General features: G+C 42.5%; 1 protein-coding gene across 1 annotated transcript in view; it reads left to right on the forward strand.

The window, feature by feature from the left end:
• Positions 1-14,102, forward strand: part of RFXAP (regulatory factor X associated protein) — a 58,295-nt gene that overhangs the window by 36,487 nt on the left and 7,706 nt on the right. Inside the window, exon 2 of the mRNA XM_053563338.1 lies at positions 10,807-11,835. Within this exon, the coding sequence (XP_053419313.1) occupies positions 10,807-11,835 (1,029 nt within the window). The remainder of the gene's footprint in view (positions 1-10,806; positions 11,836-14,102) is intronic.

Consider the following 14,102-nt stretch of genomic DNA (forward strand, 5'->3'; position numbering starts at 1 on the left):
TTTTTAGGCTTATGTGTGATGAGGAAGAGACAGTCACGTGGAAGTGTGACTGGGCAATACGTAATGGTAATAAACCGGGGGAACTTAGCAAGGCTGTTTGCGCAGATTCCTTTTGGGCTTTCTGTGTTTTCATGCCTTTCCTCTGGGTTAGGGCAGGACACCTGTCACATAAGGGTCTTCTGACCTGCTTTCAGTCAAAGAAATTGTTTACAACCAGTTCTCACACAGAAAGGTGGAAGAAGGCCACAGAGTGACTGGCCAGGTTCCCTATTTTGAGGTAGCTTATCTTGGACCCCATCAAAACTAACAGCAAATCTACATGGTGGGCCAGTTCTCACAGTATCCTGCTAATTTAGAATATGATTCCTTTGAAGCTTATTAAGAAGAAATTTTGAAAGGATTTAATCAAGAAAAGGAAATGGTAAAGTTGAGTTCCAAAGATCAGGGCTCTATACAACTCTTATCAAACACTAAGAAAAAGGATAATCCTTCACCTAAAACAATTCCAAACCAGAATCCCCCTAAATGGACCTTTAAATTCAAATGAAATATTTCCTGTCTGAGAGGCAGTGAAGCACAAACCTTCAGTTCACTCCTTTTCTGGAGAAGGTTCTGATGATGACCAGAGGTGGACTTATGTAAAGATGACACTTAACCTTTCACAGCCTTGTCCAAGGCTGAGAGGGGCCATAATGTGTTCGTATGGTTATGTTTTGTAAAATTTGTAATAGAAAGTAATTAACCTTAATCAGTTGAGCCCACTCACTTATCTCCTTCCATCGCATTCCTTCTTGTATTGGGTGGTACTGAAAAGGCCCTGAGCTTCTGGGATCTGGCTGGGGAGTGGTGGTGTCACACAGTTAGTTTGGGCTTAACGGGATAAATGTATGTGGTTCACAGACTCTTCTGTTTATGGTTCAGAGATTGCTCAATGGCCCTCCCAATGTATTTCCAGAACATTCTTGCTTACCTACTATGCTGCCTTGTGGGGCACAAGAAGGCGTAGGGTCAGAGGTGGAATCACAATATAAATGTGACCTGAGGCTCTCAGCAAGAGATCAAGGAGGCGAGGAGTGTGAAGTGTGTGCAGCCAGAAACCAACCTATGGAAAATTATTCTAATCACTGAATGTATTAAGTGTAAGATTGGGTTCTCATCAATGCCTAGTCAAAAACGAGTGCTCACCTGTTAGTAATATGGCATGTAAAATAAAAATATATAAATGTACGTGTATGTCTTTCCTTTCTTAATGCAAATCATGAAAAATAGACTTTACCAAAATGTGCTTTTAAACAGAAATCTAGCAGTGCTACAAATATTAAGTACTTCTGTGGGTGAGTTGCATGTTTCGTTTTGTTTGTTTGTTTGTTTTTGAGACCAAGTCTCACTCCAGCACCCTAAGTAGAGCACTATGGTGTCATAACTCACAGCAACCTCAAGCACTTGTGCTCAAGCAATCATCTTGCCTCAGTTTTTTTATTTTTAGTAGGACAGTGTCTTGCTCTTGCTCAAGCTGGTCTTGAACTCCTAAGCTCAAGCAATCCACTGGCCTTAGCCTCCCAGAATGTTAGGATTATAGGTGTGAAGCACCACGTCCAGCCAGTTGCATGTTTTATATATGATATGACCCTACATCTTTTCCTGGTTCTCTGTTCTATATCATTTGCCCTTTGAAATATTCCCGGATTCCCTTGATGAAGCTTTTAGGCCAAGACTGGCCCAAAATATAGTGTATATTTCCAAAATGTAGTGTATATATCCATTGCCTGGATGGATGTGGCCCAGAACAAATATTACTCCATATATGGCTGTACCAGAGTTATTTTCTTGACTCTGATTAGACACTTTTATTTTTTGCCTAACCAGAGTAGACCTTTGCTAAAGTAACCTACTCACACCTCTGCAGATCTCCCATCTTTGAAAAAAAAATAATGTTGCTATACACTGATGGGGTTTAATGCCTCATTATAGTTAACCAAAACAAGAAAATCCTAATAACAAACAATTTGGTTAAACAGTAAAAAAAGTTAAAAGAGTTTTTTTATGTCACTCTCCCTCCTCCCCAGTCTGGATAGATGAGAAAATGTGTGGAAAGACAACGTCAAAACGTGCTTTGTCCTGTTTTCTCACCCCACAACAATCAACACGAAAGATTTCTGTGACCAAATGTGTGGGAGGTTTTCCTCCCCAGTAAGCAAGCAATCAATTCTGCAGTGAACACCAGCTGGTGTCCTCTAACTCAACTCTGCCACTATCTACCTGCAGGTAGCCTAAGATCCCACAGCTTGACCACTGGATCCCCAGGACTGGCCCCTCCTTCAGACACCAGTTGCAACTCCAGGCCTCTGGAACTTCCGAGCAACTGGTTTCAAGTTGGGATTCTCCTGATTCCTTAACAACTTAACAATCAGTCTCTCTCCCCTCTTGGAGAGAAATTCCAACCCTCTAATTCTGCCTGGGTCTTTCCACTGACCAGCCCCATTCCAAAGCTACCCAGGGACTGCCAGCACCAGGCAACTCATTAACATCACTGGAGTTTCTCAGCATTGTAGGAGTGGTATGCCAGGAAAAGAGATCGGGCAGAAGACCAAACATGTGTTCACAACATCATGGTGCCATTCTCAAGGTCCTGAGTGAGTTCTTGCTCCGGTGAGACTGGATTCGTTCTCATGAGGGTGGGTTGTTATAATGCAAGTTTCCTTCTTCTGTTTTGTTCTCTCTTCACTCTTCTGCTTCCTTTTTGACCTGCTCTACCGTGTTTAGACCTAGAACGTGGCCCTCACCAGAAGCCAAGCAGAAGCCTGTGCAGTGCTTCTCCTACCCCTCAGCCTGCAGAGCTGTGCGCTAACTAGACCTCGTTATCTTTATAAATTACCTAGCCTTGGGTATTCTGTTCCTGAACGAACTAACACAAGTGTTGCTAGAAGAACTTGGCTTTCATAAAAGAACCCAAAGAAGTCACTCTCCTGTCGTTTCTCTGCTATTCTGTGCACTATTCCTGGGTAACACATTTTGTGACAGTGTGTTAGGGAAGATTCAAGGGTGGCACCTGTGGCTCAGTGAGTAGGGCGCCGGCCCCATATACTGAGGGTAGAGGGTTCAAACCCAGCCCCGGCCAAACTGCAACCAAAAAATAGCCAGGCGTTGTGGCGGGCGCCTGTAGTCCCAGCTGCTCGGGAGGCTGAGGCAAGAGAATCACGGAAGCCCAAGAGCTGGAGGTTGCTGTGAGTCCTGTGATGCCATGGCACTCTACTGAGGGCAGTAAAGTGAGACTCTGTCTCTACAAAAAAAAGAAAGAAAGAAAGAAAGAAAAAAGAAAGATCAAAAACATAGGCAAAGTCAAACATGAGACATGAATATCTAGGAATATTTCAGCTCCTACAAGTCCTTACTCTCACACTGCTGACATCAATATAAGAATATTATGTATCCAACAATTCTTTGGAATCCTCTTTCAAAAAGGTCACCTCCCGGCTGTTCTAAACAAAAAACAGCATCTTAGCACTGTTCTTTGCTAAGGTCATGCATTATCTGTGGACAGATGAATGCAAGAAATATAAATAGAGGATCAAAAATGAATTCTATGTTCACTTTTGTTTTCCTGGTATGCCTTTCACTTTTCAGGAAGCAAAAGATGAATTATCTTTAAAAAGGTTTTAGATGAAATGAAATATTAACATGAGATATAATATATAACATAGATTGTCATAAATTTCTCACATCAGAACTCTTTTTGTGTGACTACTGTGCTGTAATCACAATAAAAGTCTGTCTGGGTGAGAACCAAGTTTCATGGGTGATTGTAAAAGGTCTGAAAGTGGGTGACTGAAAAAAGGAAATTGGAATGTTCCCTTCCTTAGCCCCTACTCATAGCAAACAGAGGGTACCAGAAAGTGTATACACATTTTAAGAAAGAAAAAACTGCATTAAAATTGTAATACTCAATAGATACCAATAGCAAAAGATGAATACCAGTCACACTGAGCATCTCCTGCAATTGCAGAAGTCAAATGTAACTTGAGTATTACAAATTTAATACAGTTTTTTTTCCTTTCTTAAAATGTGTATACATTTTTTGGTACCCTCTGTACCTTCCTAGGGAAGCATTAACTGTTTTCTCAAGGTAAGAGAAGAAAAAAAGAAGATAGAGAAAGAGAAATGGGCTATCAAGTTGAAAGAGAAGGAAAAAGGTGTGTGGACCTCTGGTTCTGGGAAACAATTTTTAAATTTTATTAAAGTTACATAAAAATTAACCGTACATCATTTTCTTCAGCAAAGGCAGAAGTCTAAGTCGAATTATATTAATGTTGAAAAAGCAGAATTAAAGCTGTACTACAGGAGTTGATTGGTCCCCCCCAGTCTACGTGCCCCTTCAAAGGAAAATGCACTGGCCACAGCCCCCATAGCAACCATGTTCTGTATCTAAAGGGCACCCTACCCCATTGTACATGGCCCTTGGCTTTCAAACAGGGAGCAGCAACCAGCCCAGCAATAAGAATAACAAACCAGATGAAACAAAGTCTCAATACCTGGAATAGGAAATGGAAACCCTAGAAAAATGGCACCGGTGAGCAGTGCCATTTCTGCTGCCTGGTAACTGAGATCAAAGGGTCCTGCAGAACTGCAGACAGGAATCCCAGTGACGGCTACTACGGTCTTCAAAGTCTCAGCAGCAAACAGAAGATACAAATTGTTCAAAGGCAGAGACTTACTGTAACCAAGGACAATTTGCAGATGTGTAGGGAGGGTTAAGAGAACAAAGGATGATAAAGGTACCCAGGAAGAAGTAACCCAAGATGATAAAGGCACCCAGCAGGAAGCCAGTAGCACCCTGGGTGTGAAGAGACAGGAGGCAGAAATAATGCTGCCGGAGCTCAGTGAGATATGAAAGAGGGCGGTAGCTGTAGTCTAGGGAGGACAGAAATACTGCCAGCAGGCCAAGTGAGCAGGCAAGGTGAGGGGAAGAAATACCTAACCTCTCACTTTCTTCTTACCCTCTGATGGTCCATTTATTAGTCAAACCCAATGGAAGCTAGTGACCATGGGGGTTCTTTTTTTTTTGAGACAGAGTCTCACTATGTCGCCCTAGAGTGCTGTACTGTCACAGCTCACAGCAACCTCAAACTCTTGGGCTTAAGTGATTCTCTTGCCTCAGTCTCCCAAGTAGCTGGGACTACAGGTGCTCGCCACAACGCCCAGCTATTTTTTGTTGCAGTTGTCATTGTTGTTTAGCTGGCCTGGGCTGGGATCGAACCCTCCAGCCTCAGCGTATGTGGCCAGAGCCCTAACCACTGAGCTATGGGCGCTGAGCCAGACCATGGGAGTTCTGATATGACTCAGCCCCCACAGCACAGAAAACAGCAGAGGAAAGAGGGTAAGAACATCTGGGGGGTCAGACAAAGAGCAGCCAGAAAGCCACATACACCCCAAAGTTACGAAGGATCTGAGGAAAGACAGAAGAAAGAGAAAAATTGTCCAGAGAGGAGAGAAAGAAAAGGCGAGGAGAAGAGCCCTTCCCCAGCCCTGCCCTGATTCTGAGGCCTTTGCGACTCCAGTTCTGTCCACCCCCTGCGATTTCCCAGCCCACCCTCCAGAGCTTGAGGCCCCTTTAATAGGCCTTGCTTCTCTGCAATGAAAAAATAAAACAAATAGGCCAAAGACCATCAAAAGAAAATAAGCACTTTTTCATCTCCATGTTTCCCACTTAAAGAAACTCCTTTGGTAATGAATCTGCATCATTTTCAAAAATACAAAAGAAGTAACGTGCAGTTATAGGAAAAGAGGGGCGCCAGTGAGGATATAAATAAAGGCGACGAAGAACCCACCCAGAATTTGCACAATGCCTGTCTTTAGTAGTAAATCTTCAAAAAGTATTTAAACGGATGGAATCTAAATGAAATAATGGCCATATTAATAACGCTAAAAATTTGCTTTGACTATAATCTGAGTTTCTACCACTTAAAAAATACCATATATGCAAAATCATACCAGTTGGTAACAAATACACCATGGTTATGAAGCTCTGATTTACACGTCCATTTGTATATATAAGTCTACCAGATTACATCTTAGTGCACTGCAGACAATTCAATGATTCTCAACCCTGATTTCATATTAGAATTACCTGGAGAGCTTTTTAAAAATATGTACTCCTGGCTCCATGCCAGACTGATTAAATCAAAATCCCAAGTGACAGGGCTAAGCCTATATAGTAAAAGATCATTATAATAAATTACTTTCTAAACTTAGAAAGGGCTTACAGATCATTTAGATCAACTTCGATTGAAGAGGTTCAGGAAACACCGCTCCTTTGGTAGGCTGATGACTTTGAACTAAGGACTTGAGGAAACTTGGAGAGAGGCAGAGTCCTCCACTGAGCTCTCCTTATCTGCCCAAAGTCAGATCCTCCAAAAGGATTCAATTGTCACCACTTCCACACCCAGGGGTTTCATCAACCAGGGAAGATTAACGGTCAGCATAGGAGAGAAAGATTAGAATTAGTACCACATCCAGACAAAATTTGTCTCAAACTATCATTTATTCTTCTGAAGGCCCATTCATCTTTCCCCCAAATCATGTACTTTCTCCTAAATTGCCTCTATGCCCCCTTCTCTCAACCCTATGAAAAGGGCACATAAGCAATTTAGATCTCACTGGGTTTGGGGGTATTCACTTTTCTGTGATGCCCCTGTGCACATAACACATATGCAGAGCATTTCTCCCATTCATTTACATATTGTCAGAGTACTTCATAGACTAGTTATCAAACCCTCAGAGGGCAGAGGGAAAGTCTTCTCTCCTCTACATAATTCTATAGTCAAGACACAAAATCCTCCTCTCCACCTGGTCATTTGCACTAACACTTAGCAACAGAGCCAGGCTTAGAACCCCAAAGCCCTGCATTTACTCAGCCTCCTTCCCTTAACCCAACTCATTCATTTGTTAATAGATTCATTCAGGAAATATTTTTGAGGGCCTATTATATGCTAAGCACACTTGATAATAAATTCTATCGCCATTATTTATAATAGCCAAAATCATGAAATAATCCAAATGTACTTTGTCCAGTGGATGTGTAAACAATATAATGGGTAATATTCAGCAACAAAAGTAACAAACTGCTGTTATGAGCAACAAAATAAATGAATCTCAAAAACATTATACTAAGCGAAAGAAGCTAGGTGCAAAAGACCATATAGTATATGATTATATTGATACGAAATGTATCAATAGGATACAAAAAGCAAATCTACAAAGAGAAAAGTAGGGGTGGCACCTGTGGCTCAGAGGCATAGGGACCCATCCCCATATGCTGGAGGTGGCAGGTTCAAACCCAGCCCCAGGCAAAAAAAAAAAGAGAAAAGTAGATGAGTAGTTTTCTGACCCAGGAGTAGAAGCAGGGATTGACTGAGTGTGGATATAAAAGGTTCTTTGGTGGAGTGTTGGAAAGATTCTAAAGCTTTTTTGCAATAATAGTTGGCTTTGCTGAAAATCTTTCAATCGTATACTTATAATAGGTAGACTTTATGCTGTATAAATTTACCTTAGTCCATTTTCTGCTGCTGTAACAAAATATCACAGATTCTCATAAAGAACAAGAGTTTATTTGGTTCACAGCTCTGGAGGCTGAAAAGTCCAAGAGCCCAGTGCCAGCACCTGGCAATGGTCATCCCAGGATGGAAGGGCAGAAGGAAGAAGCAAACACAAAAAGAGTAATGGGATTTTTATCACATGCCCACTCCTATGGTAACTCACTTCCTCAATAAGTGCATTAATTAATGCATAAATGCAAAGCTAATCTCCTCTTCAAGGCTCCACCTCTTAGTACTGTTAGAAGGAAAAGTAGGTTTGTAACACGCAAACTTTGGGAGGACACATTCAAACCATAGCAAAATTAATCCTCAAAAAAGCAGTGTGTCTTTTTTTTAATAACCCACTGTCATTTATGAACACTTTACAGAAGTGTTCTTAAATGATACTGTCCTCAGTAATATACCTGGTCAATTTTTTAACAACTCGTTAACCGATGATTGGGAAAGAAAAATTATTTTCGTCTACCCTCCTATGTTTATTGCCTGGGGGACTGCAAAGTAAACTTACAAAAGATCAGAAAGACGGTTTATTTATGAGAGCTACCTGCACAGAGGGGTGCACAGAGAGCTACTGCACAGAAGATGCATCGAAAAAGTCCTAAAATTTGAGGTTTATATACCTAAATTCGTAGGGAAATGGAAGTGGGAGAAAAGCTTCCTATAGGATGAACAAGTAGCTTTCTTTGGAAAAGACGAATGGGTTTTTAGGGTAACAAATGGGAGATAAGGAAGTTTGTGGTGATGGGCATTTCTGTAGGTGCCAGCGAGAAGCCTTTGTGATTGCTGAAATCATGGTCGTGAAACTCAGCTGAAAGGGGGATTTGTGGTGGGCTTACTGTTGGTCTCTCTCCTGGGTGTAGAAGTTGCAGAGGTCTTCAGGAGGTTTAGTATTTATGTATTTCCTTAAAGCAGAGGAAAGGGCTTGTAGGAAAAGGGGCAAGTAGGCGGTAAGACAAAAGGTTACATTCTCACGAGACTTTAGTTAGTGGCCAGGAATTGACATTTTACCTAAGATAAGGCGAATGTGTAAAGAGCATGAGGGAGTAAAGGAAGAATCAACTATGCAGACATCTCTGGGCAGGTGGCAGGAAGATCTGCACCTGGGATGATAACCTTGGAATCAACATTATCAATGTAGAATCAAACAGACTCTCATTTTAGGAGCCTAGACTTAGACTGCAGACCTAAAGCTATAAATGGCATGTCATTGTTTACGGAAGGCCAGGAAAGAATTTACTTGTAAATGATCTGCCTTGTGTATGCCTGAGGCCTTCTCCCCTTCTGTGGGCATCTGGCTAATGCGTGGTGTTAGTAAGGGGTGTTTCATCACTCAGCCTCCAAACTTGACCTTCCCTTTTGTATAAGGGATTTGGGGGGGGAGGCGGTCATGAGATTTTATTTTCCTTTATACTTCTTTCTGCATTTATTGAATTTCAAATGTCTTCAGCTTAAAATGCTCTTTATGCCAACTCTGGGGGTCTGAATGTGTCTCCACATGATATAAAGGATGCTTAGCACACAAAAAAATCACAAACAATGATAAAATATACAGTACTCTGCATTGCAAATTCCATACACTACGGGTGCCACCTGTGGCTCAAGGAGTAGGGTGCCAGCCCCATATACTGGAGGTGGCAGGTTGAAACCTGCCCCAGCCAAAGGGGGGGAAAAAAAAACTGCAACAAATTCCATACACTAATACTTCAATGTGACTTGAGGTTTCTTGAAAAAACCTCTATCAGTTTTTATAGTTATTTCACTAACAATAGCGTCAAAAATCAAAGTAGTTCCTTGCATCATTGACAGAAAGTGTACTTTTGACGTAAATGTTGGTTGATAATTTTGTTGAACTTAAGAGTAAGACAAAAGGGAAGCAATGAAGAGGTATGTCAGAATTTCACTTGCTCTTCAGTGACGTAAGCAGCTAATTTTGCCAAATTGCACACTAGTTTTCAAACAATGAAAGAATAATTCCTCGATTTGGTGGGTGGGGAGCTATTCACATGTGACAATTACAGATATAACATATTTGAAGTTTGATCTTTAACATTTTCACTATCACTTTCTTAAGTCTAGCGACGATCAATGGTAAGTCAAATCCTAATTTGGAACACTGGACAATTTCCATGGTGTAAATAGTCCAATCAGGGCTGATTTCAAGCAATTAGCATGACACACTGAAAACAGATATGGGCAAAAATATGTAGTATCACACCGCTAAATAGTATTTCCATACATGGATAAGGTGGTCATAGCCTTAAGAGCACAGAAAATGGTACAATGTCACAAAATGATAGAAAGTGATTAGTTTTGAATTTTCTAAACTTTGTATTTAATATAATTTACTTATAAGTTTATGTAGTATGATTTTCAGGAATAGCAGTGCTTAATTATTCACCTCTTTAAATTCCTTAAATTTCAGCAACCGGGTCTCATCAGTTGACTCTAGCATACCACTGACGGCTGGCTTTCATCAATGAGGAAATTGAGGCTCAGAGGAGCTGTCACTAACTTGCTCTGGGCACACAAAACAGTACCCCCAGATCTAATTCCAAACCTTCTCCCTTCCCCTGTGCCTCTATTTGAAATATAACTGATTTACTCAGACTTCAACACGCAAACATCTTAGTGTGACTAGATTTATCATTTGATGAATAGTCACTGCTTTCCTACAGGCGGAATGCTAAACATGACTAGGAGAAAAAAAGGAATAAATGAAAGTAGTCTACTTAACAGGATATAGCAGGATCTGTTCCCTATGGGGCTTTGGTCAAAATTTAACAACTGGCAGTTGTCTGGCAAGTAGTAGAAATGATAGATGGTTCTTTTTTTTTTTTTTTAAACGCTAGTCATTCAATGTTCCTTTTCACACACTTTCACTGTGTTTAATGTCAATCTTAAGACTTAGAGGCCAAAATTAAAACTCAATTGAGTCTCCAAAAGAGAATTACAAATTTATAAAAAGTAAATCATTCATCCTTCAACATAAACAACTTGACCAAAGTTGTGGCTCAGTCTTTCTCCACTCCGCTGTTTTCCTCTGCCCTCGTAGGATGCGAACTAGTGGCTCAGATGGTGACACTTTTACATGTCATCTTCAAATCTCCCCTTTCAGGCAGGCTGGGGAGAGAAATCATCGAAATTAGCGTCCTGACGCCACAATTCATAAGACTGCTCAGGAACAATCTTAATTTACACAGTGAAATTCCAGCAGAAAAGTGCTTTGAAAAGTTTTCGATACAGCAGGTTCGAGAAGGGGGAAAAAAAAAACAACAGGCGGACCTTGCCAAGCGCTGCAAGGACTATCCGCAGCTCCGGGGCTGCTACGGTAGAGCGCTGGGAGGGCCGCACATGCGCAGTCCGTCCCGCCCGTCGGCGCTCAGCCCCGCCCCTCGAAGACCTCCGCTTCCCTGAGCGCTTGCGGGCCAGCGGGCCAGCGGGCGTACGGACGCGGACGCGCGGACTGCGGCTGCGCAGACGCGGTAGGCGTGCGTCTGTGGATCCGGCGCCTTTTTCTCTCTCTAGTGTCCCGAGTGCTTGTTTTGCGAAGAGCCGTTGGGCCAGGCAGGTGCCGAAAGTCTGGGGTCTTGGACCCCGGCCAAGCCTCGGCAGCACGGAGGTGCAGGGTGTCGCCGAAAGTGCGGGGCCGGACGTCGTCGGCGGCGTGCCCCGCCCCGGGGCCCTCGCTCCTGCCACGGCCTCGGCCCTGACCCCTGCCCCTGTCGCGGCGGCGCCGGCCTCGCAGTTCACCCTGCTGGTGATGCACCCCTGTGGGGGGCAGGACGAGGCCGCGGCCGAGGGCGTCCTGAGGCAGGCCCCGGGCCCCGGGAGCAGCGTCGGGGCGTGCCAGCCGGTCCGGTATCTGTGTGAAGTGCCCGGAGATGGCGAGGAGGAGGCAGGGGAGGACGAAGCCGATCTGCTGGACACGTCGGACCCCCCAGGGGGAGGCGAGAGCACGGCTAGTTTGGAGGATCTGGAGGACGAGGAGGCCCACTCGGGGGGCGAGGGCAGCAGCGGGGGAGCCCGGAGGCGGGGCAGCAGCGGGAACAGCATGAGCAAGACCTGTACCTACGAGGGCTGCAGCGAGACCACGAGCCAGGTGGCCAAGCAGCGCAAGCCCTGGATGTGCAAGAAACACCGCAACAAGATGTACAAGGACAAGTACAAAAAGAAGAAGAGCGACCAGGCCCTGAGCTGTGGCGGGACTTCCTCCGCTGGCAGCGCGGGCAACGTCAAACTGGAGGTATCCGACCTGAGCTGGGACCGTGGGGGGTGGAAAAAGGTGGAAGACCCGTTCCCAGATGGTTTGGTTTGCGGCGGCTGTGCTGCTGAGAGTTAATGAGGGCTGGCCCTAACAGTTGATGCGAACATGTTAACAATTCTGTTGCACCCATGTGATAGGTGGATGCATTGCAATAAAAAGGATGTGATTATCATTTGAGAGATCTTGAACATGGGCTGGAAGGACATATTGTGTAAATAGTTAAGTCTGATTCATTGCTAAAGGAGCAGGTGGAGAATTAGGAACCTAGATAAAATTGGTACTTTGGACAAGGTAATCTCTTACTGTTTTCAGTATCCAGTTCTCAAAATCTCTAGAAAAATATCCCTGTGCTTAATACTGTTTTTAGTGTCCTGTTCTCCGCTGACGCTATTCTTAGTACTCTGTGCTTAGTACTCCTATTCTCAGTAGCCTGCTTGCAGTACCCCTGTACTTAGTATCCTGTTCCCAGTACCCCCATGCATAGTCCCCATTCTTAATACTCCCACGCTTAATACCATGTTTTCAGTATGCCTTTTATTTCAGTATACCCTGTACCTCGTTTTTTTCTTCATTAAAAGTCAACTTTATTTCTGGTATACACAAAGAGCCTATCAATTCATTTGTTGGAAGGTAATTCTGAGTTACACTATCATAGGCAATATAGTTCTGTGATTTTTTATTTAACTAAATAACTTTTTTTAATATCCATTTTTTTAAATTTCAATAGATTTAGGGGTTATGAGTTGAATTCCATGATATGTATATACTGCATAGTGCTGAAGTCTGGGCTTTTTCACTACACCTTTTCTTAGTACTCTCAAGGGGAAAAAATGAATAATGCAGTGTAAAGTCTCCCCCCAAAACTTTTTGGTTGTTTGATTTGAACTGCATTGACAGTTAAAGCCAGTGCTCTGGAGTTGGATTTCTGGCTGAAAATCCATACATTGTTGTTTGCTGGCTTTGTGGCCTTGAATAGGTAGGTTATTGAACTCTCTAAGCTTTGGTTTCTTCATCTGTTTAATGGTGATTAAATAGTATCCTGTTCATAGTGATGCTGTGAATATGTAAGCTGTTTCAGACTGAGTGCGCATGCAGTGTCCAGCAGGTGTAAAAGTTGACAAACTTTAGCCTTTATGATTGTTATTGTTAGTTAGCAGTATACTTTGGGGTTGTTACAGATAAGCAGATGTTTTTTCTTGTGTGAGCTATATATAATCTCTCAGTACAGACAAAAATTGAATTTTGTTGAAACAGATATAGATAATTTTTTAAATGATAGCTGTCCAAAAAAAAAAAAAAAAATGATAGCTGTCCAAGAATGTATTCTAAGTCTTTAAATGTACTAGAATGTATACATTTAGAATGTATTCTAAATCTTTAGTTCCAGGCTAAACTTGAACTGCCCCATTGCTAAAATTTTAAACTTTGTAATTATTTACAAAGTTAATAAAAAAAATATATTTTACCAAATCTCAGATGATAGGGATTTATGGAAATAAGAATCTCACTTAATGTAGACTAGAAGTTAACAAAGGTGATTGAATGTGTTCCTCACTTTGTTCCAGAGGTGCCCATTCACTTCAGAGTTGAGAAGATAATACTTATTTTCAAGGAGGAAGTACTTCCTTTGGCTACTTTCTTTTTTCTTTTTAGAGACAGAGTCTGGCTATGTCGCACTAGGTAGCGTGCTGTGGCATCACAGCTCACAACAACCTCAAACTCTTAGGCTTAAGTGATTCTCTTGCCTCAGCCTCCCAAGTAGCTGGGACTGGAGCTACCCCACCACAGCGCCCAGCTTTATTTTTGGTTGCAGTTGTCATTGTTTAGCAGGCCTGGGCCAGGTTCGAACCTGCCAGCTTTGGTGTATGTGGCCCGCTTACTCCTCACTGAGCTTCGGGCACTGAGCCAGTATGGCTACTTTCTTTACACTCCTTTTTAACTCAGCATTTACATCTACAGTTTGAGGAAAATGTATAAAAGGCAAATAGATAATGAATTAGAGGCTCCCTTGGTACCTCCCATAAAAAGAACCTTAATAATTGTACTGTTTTATTCTTTTAGAGATGGGGTCTGACTGTATTGTCCAAGTTAGAAGACTCAAGCAGTCCTCCCACCTCAGCCTCCCGAGTATCTAGGACTGCAGATGCTCACTACCATGCCCAGCTTTACGATTTTGAAATAATTCACATGACTTTTTAGGGAAGAGAATTAATTGCTATATGGGAGCTTTTACCAGTTCTGAGGAG

This window comes from Nycticebus coucang, chromosome 15 (assembly GCF_027406575.1).
Source record: "Nycticebus coucang isolate mNycCou1 chromosome 15, mNycCou1.pri, whole genome shotgun sequence".
Lineage (NCBI taxonomy): Eukaryota > Metazoa > Chordata > Mammalia > Primates > Lorisidae > Nycticebus > Nycticebus coucang.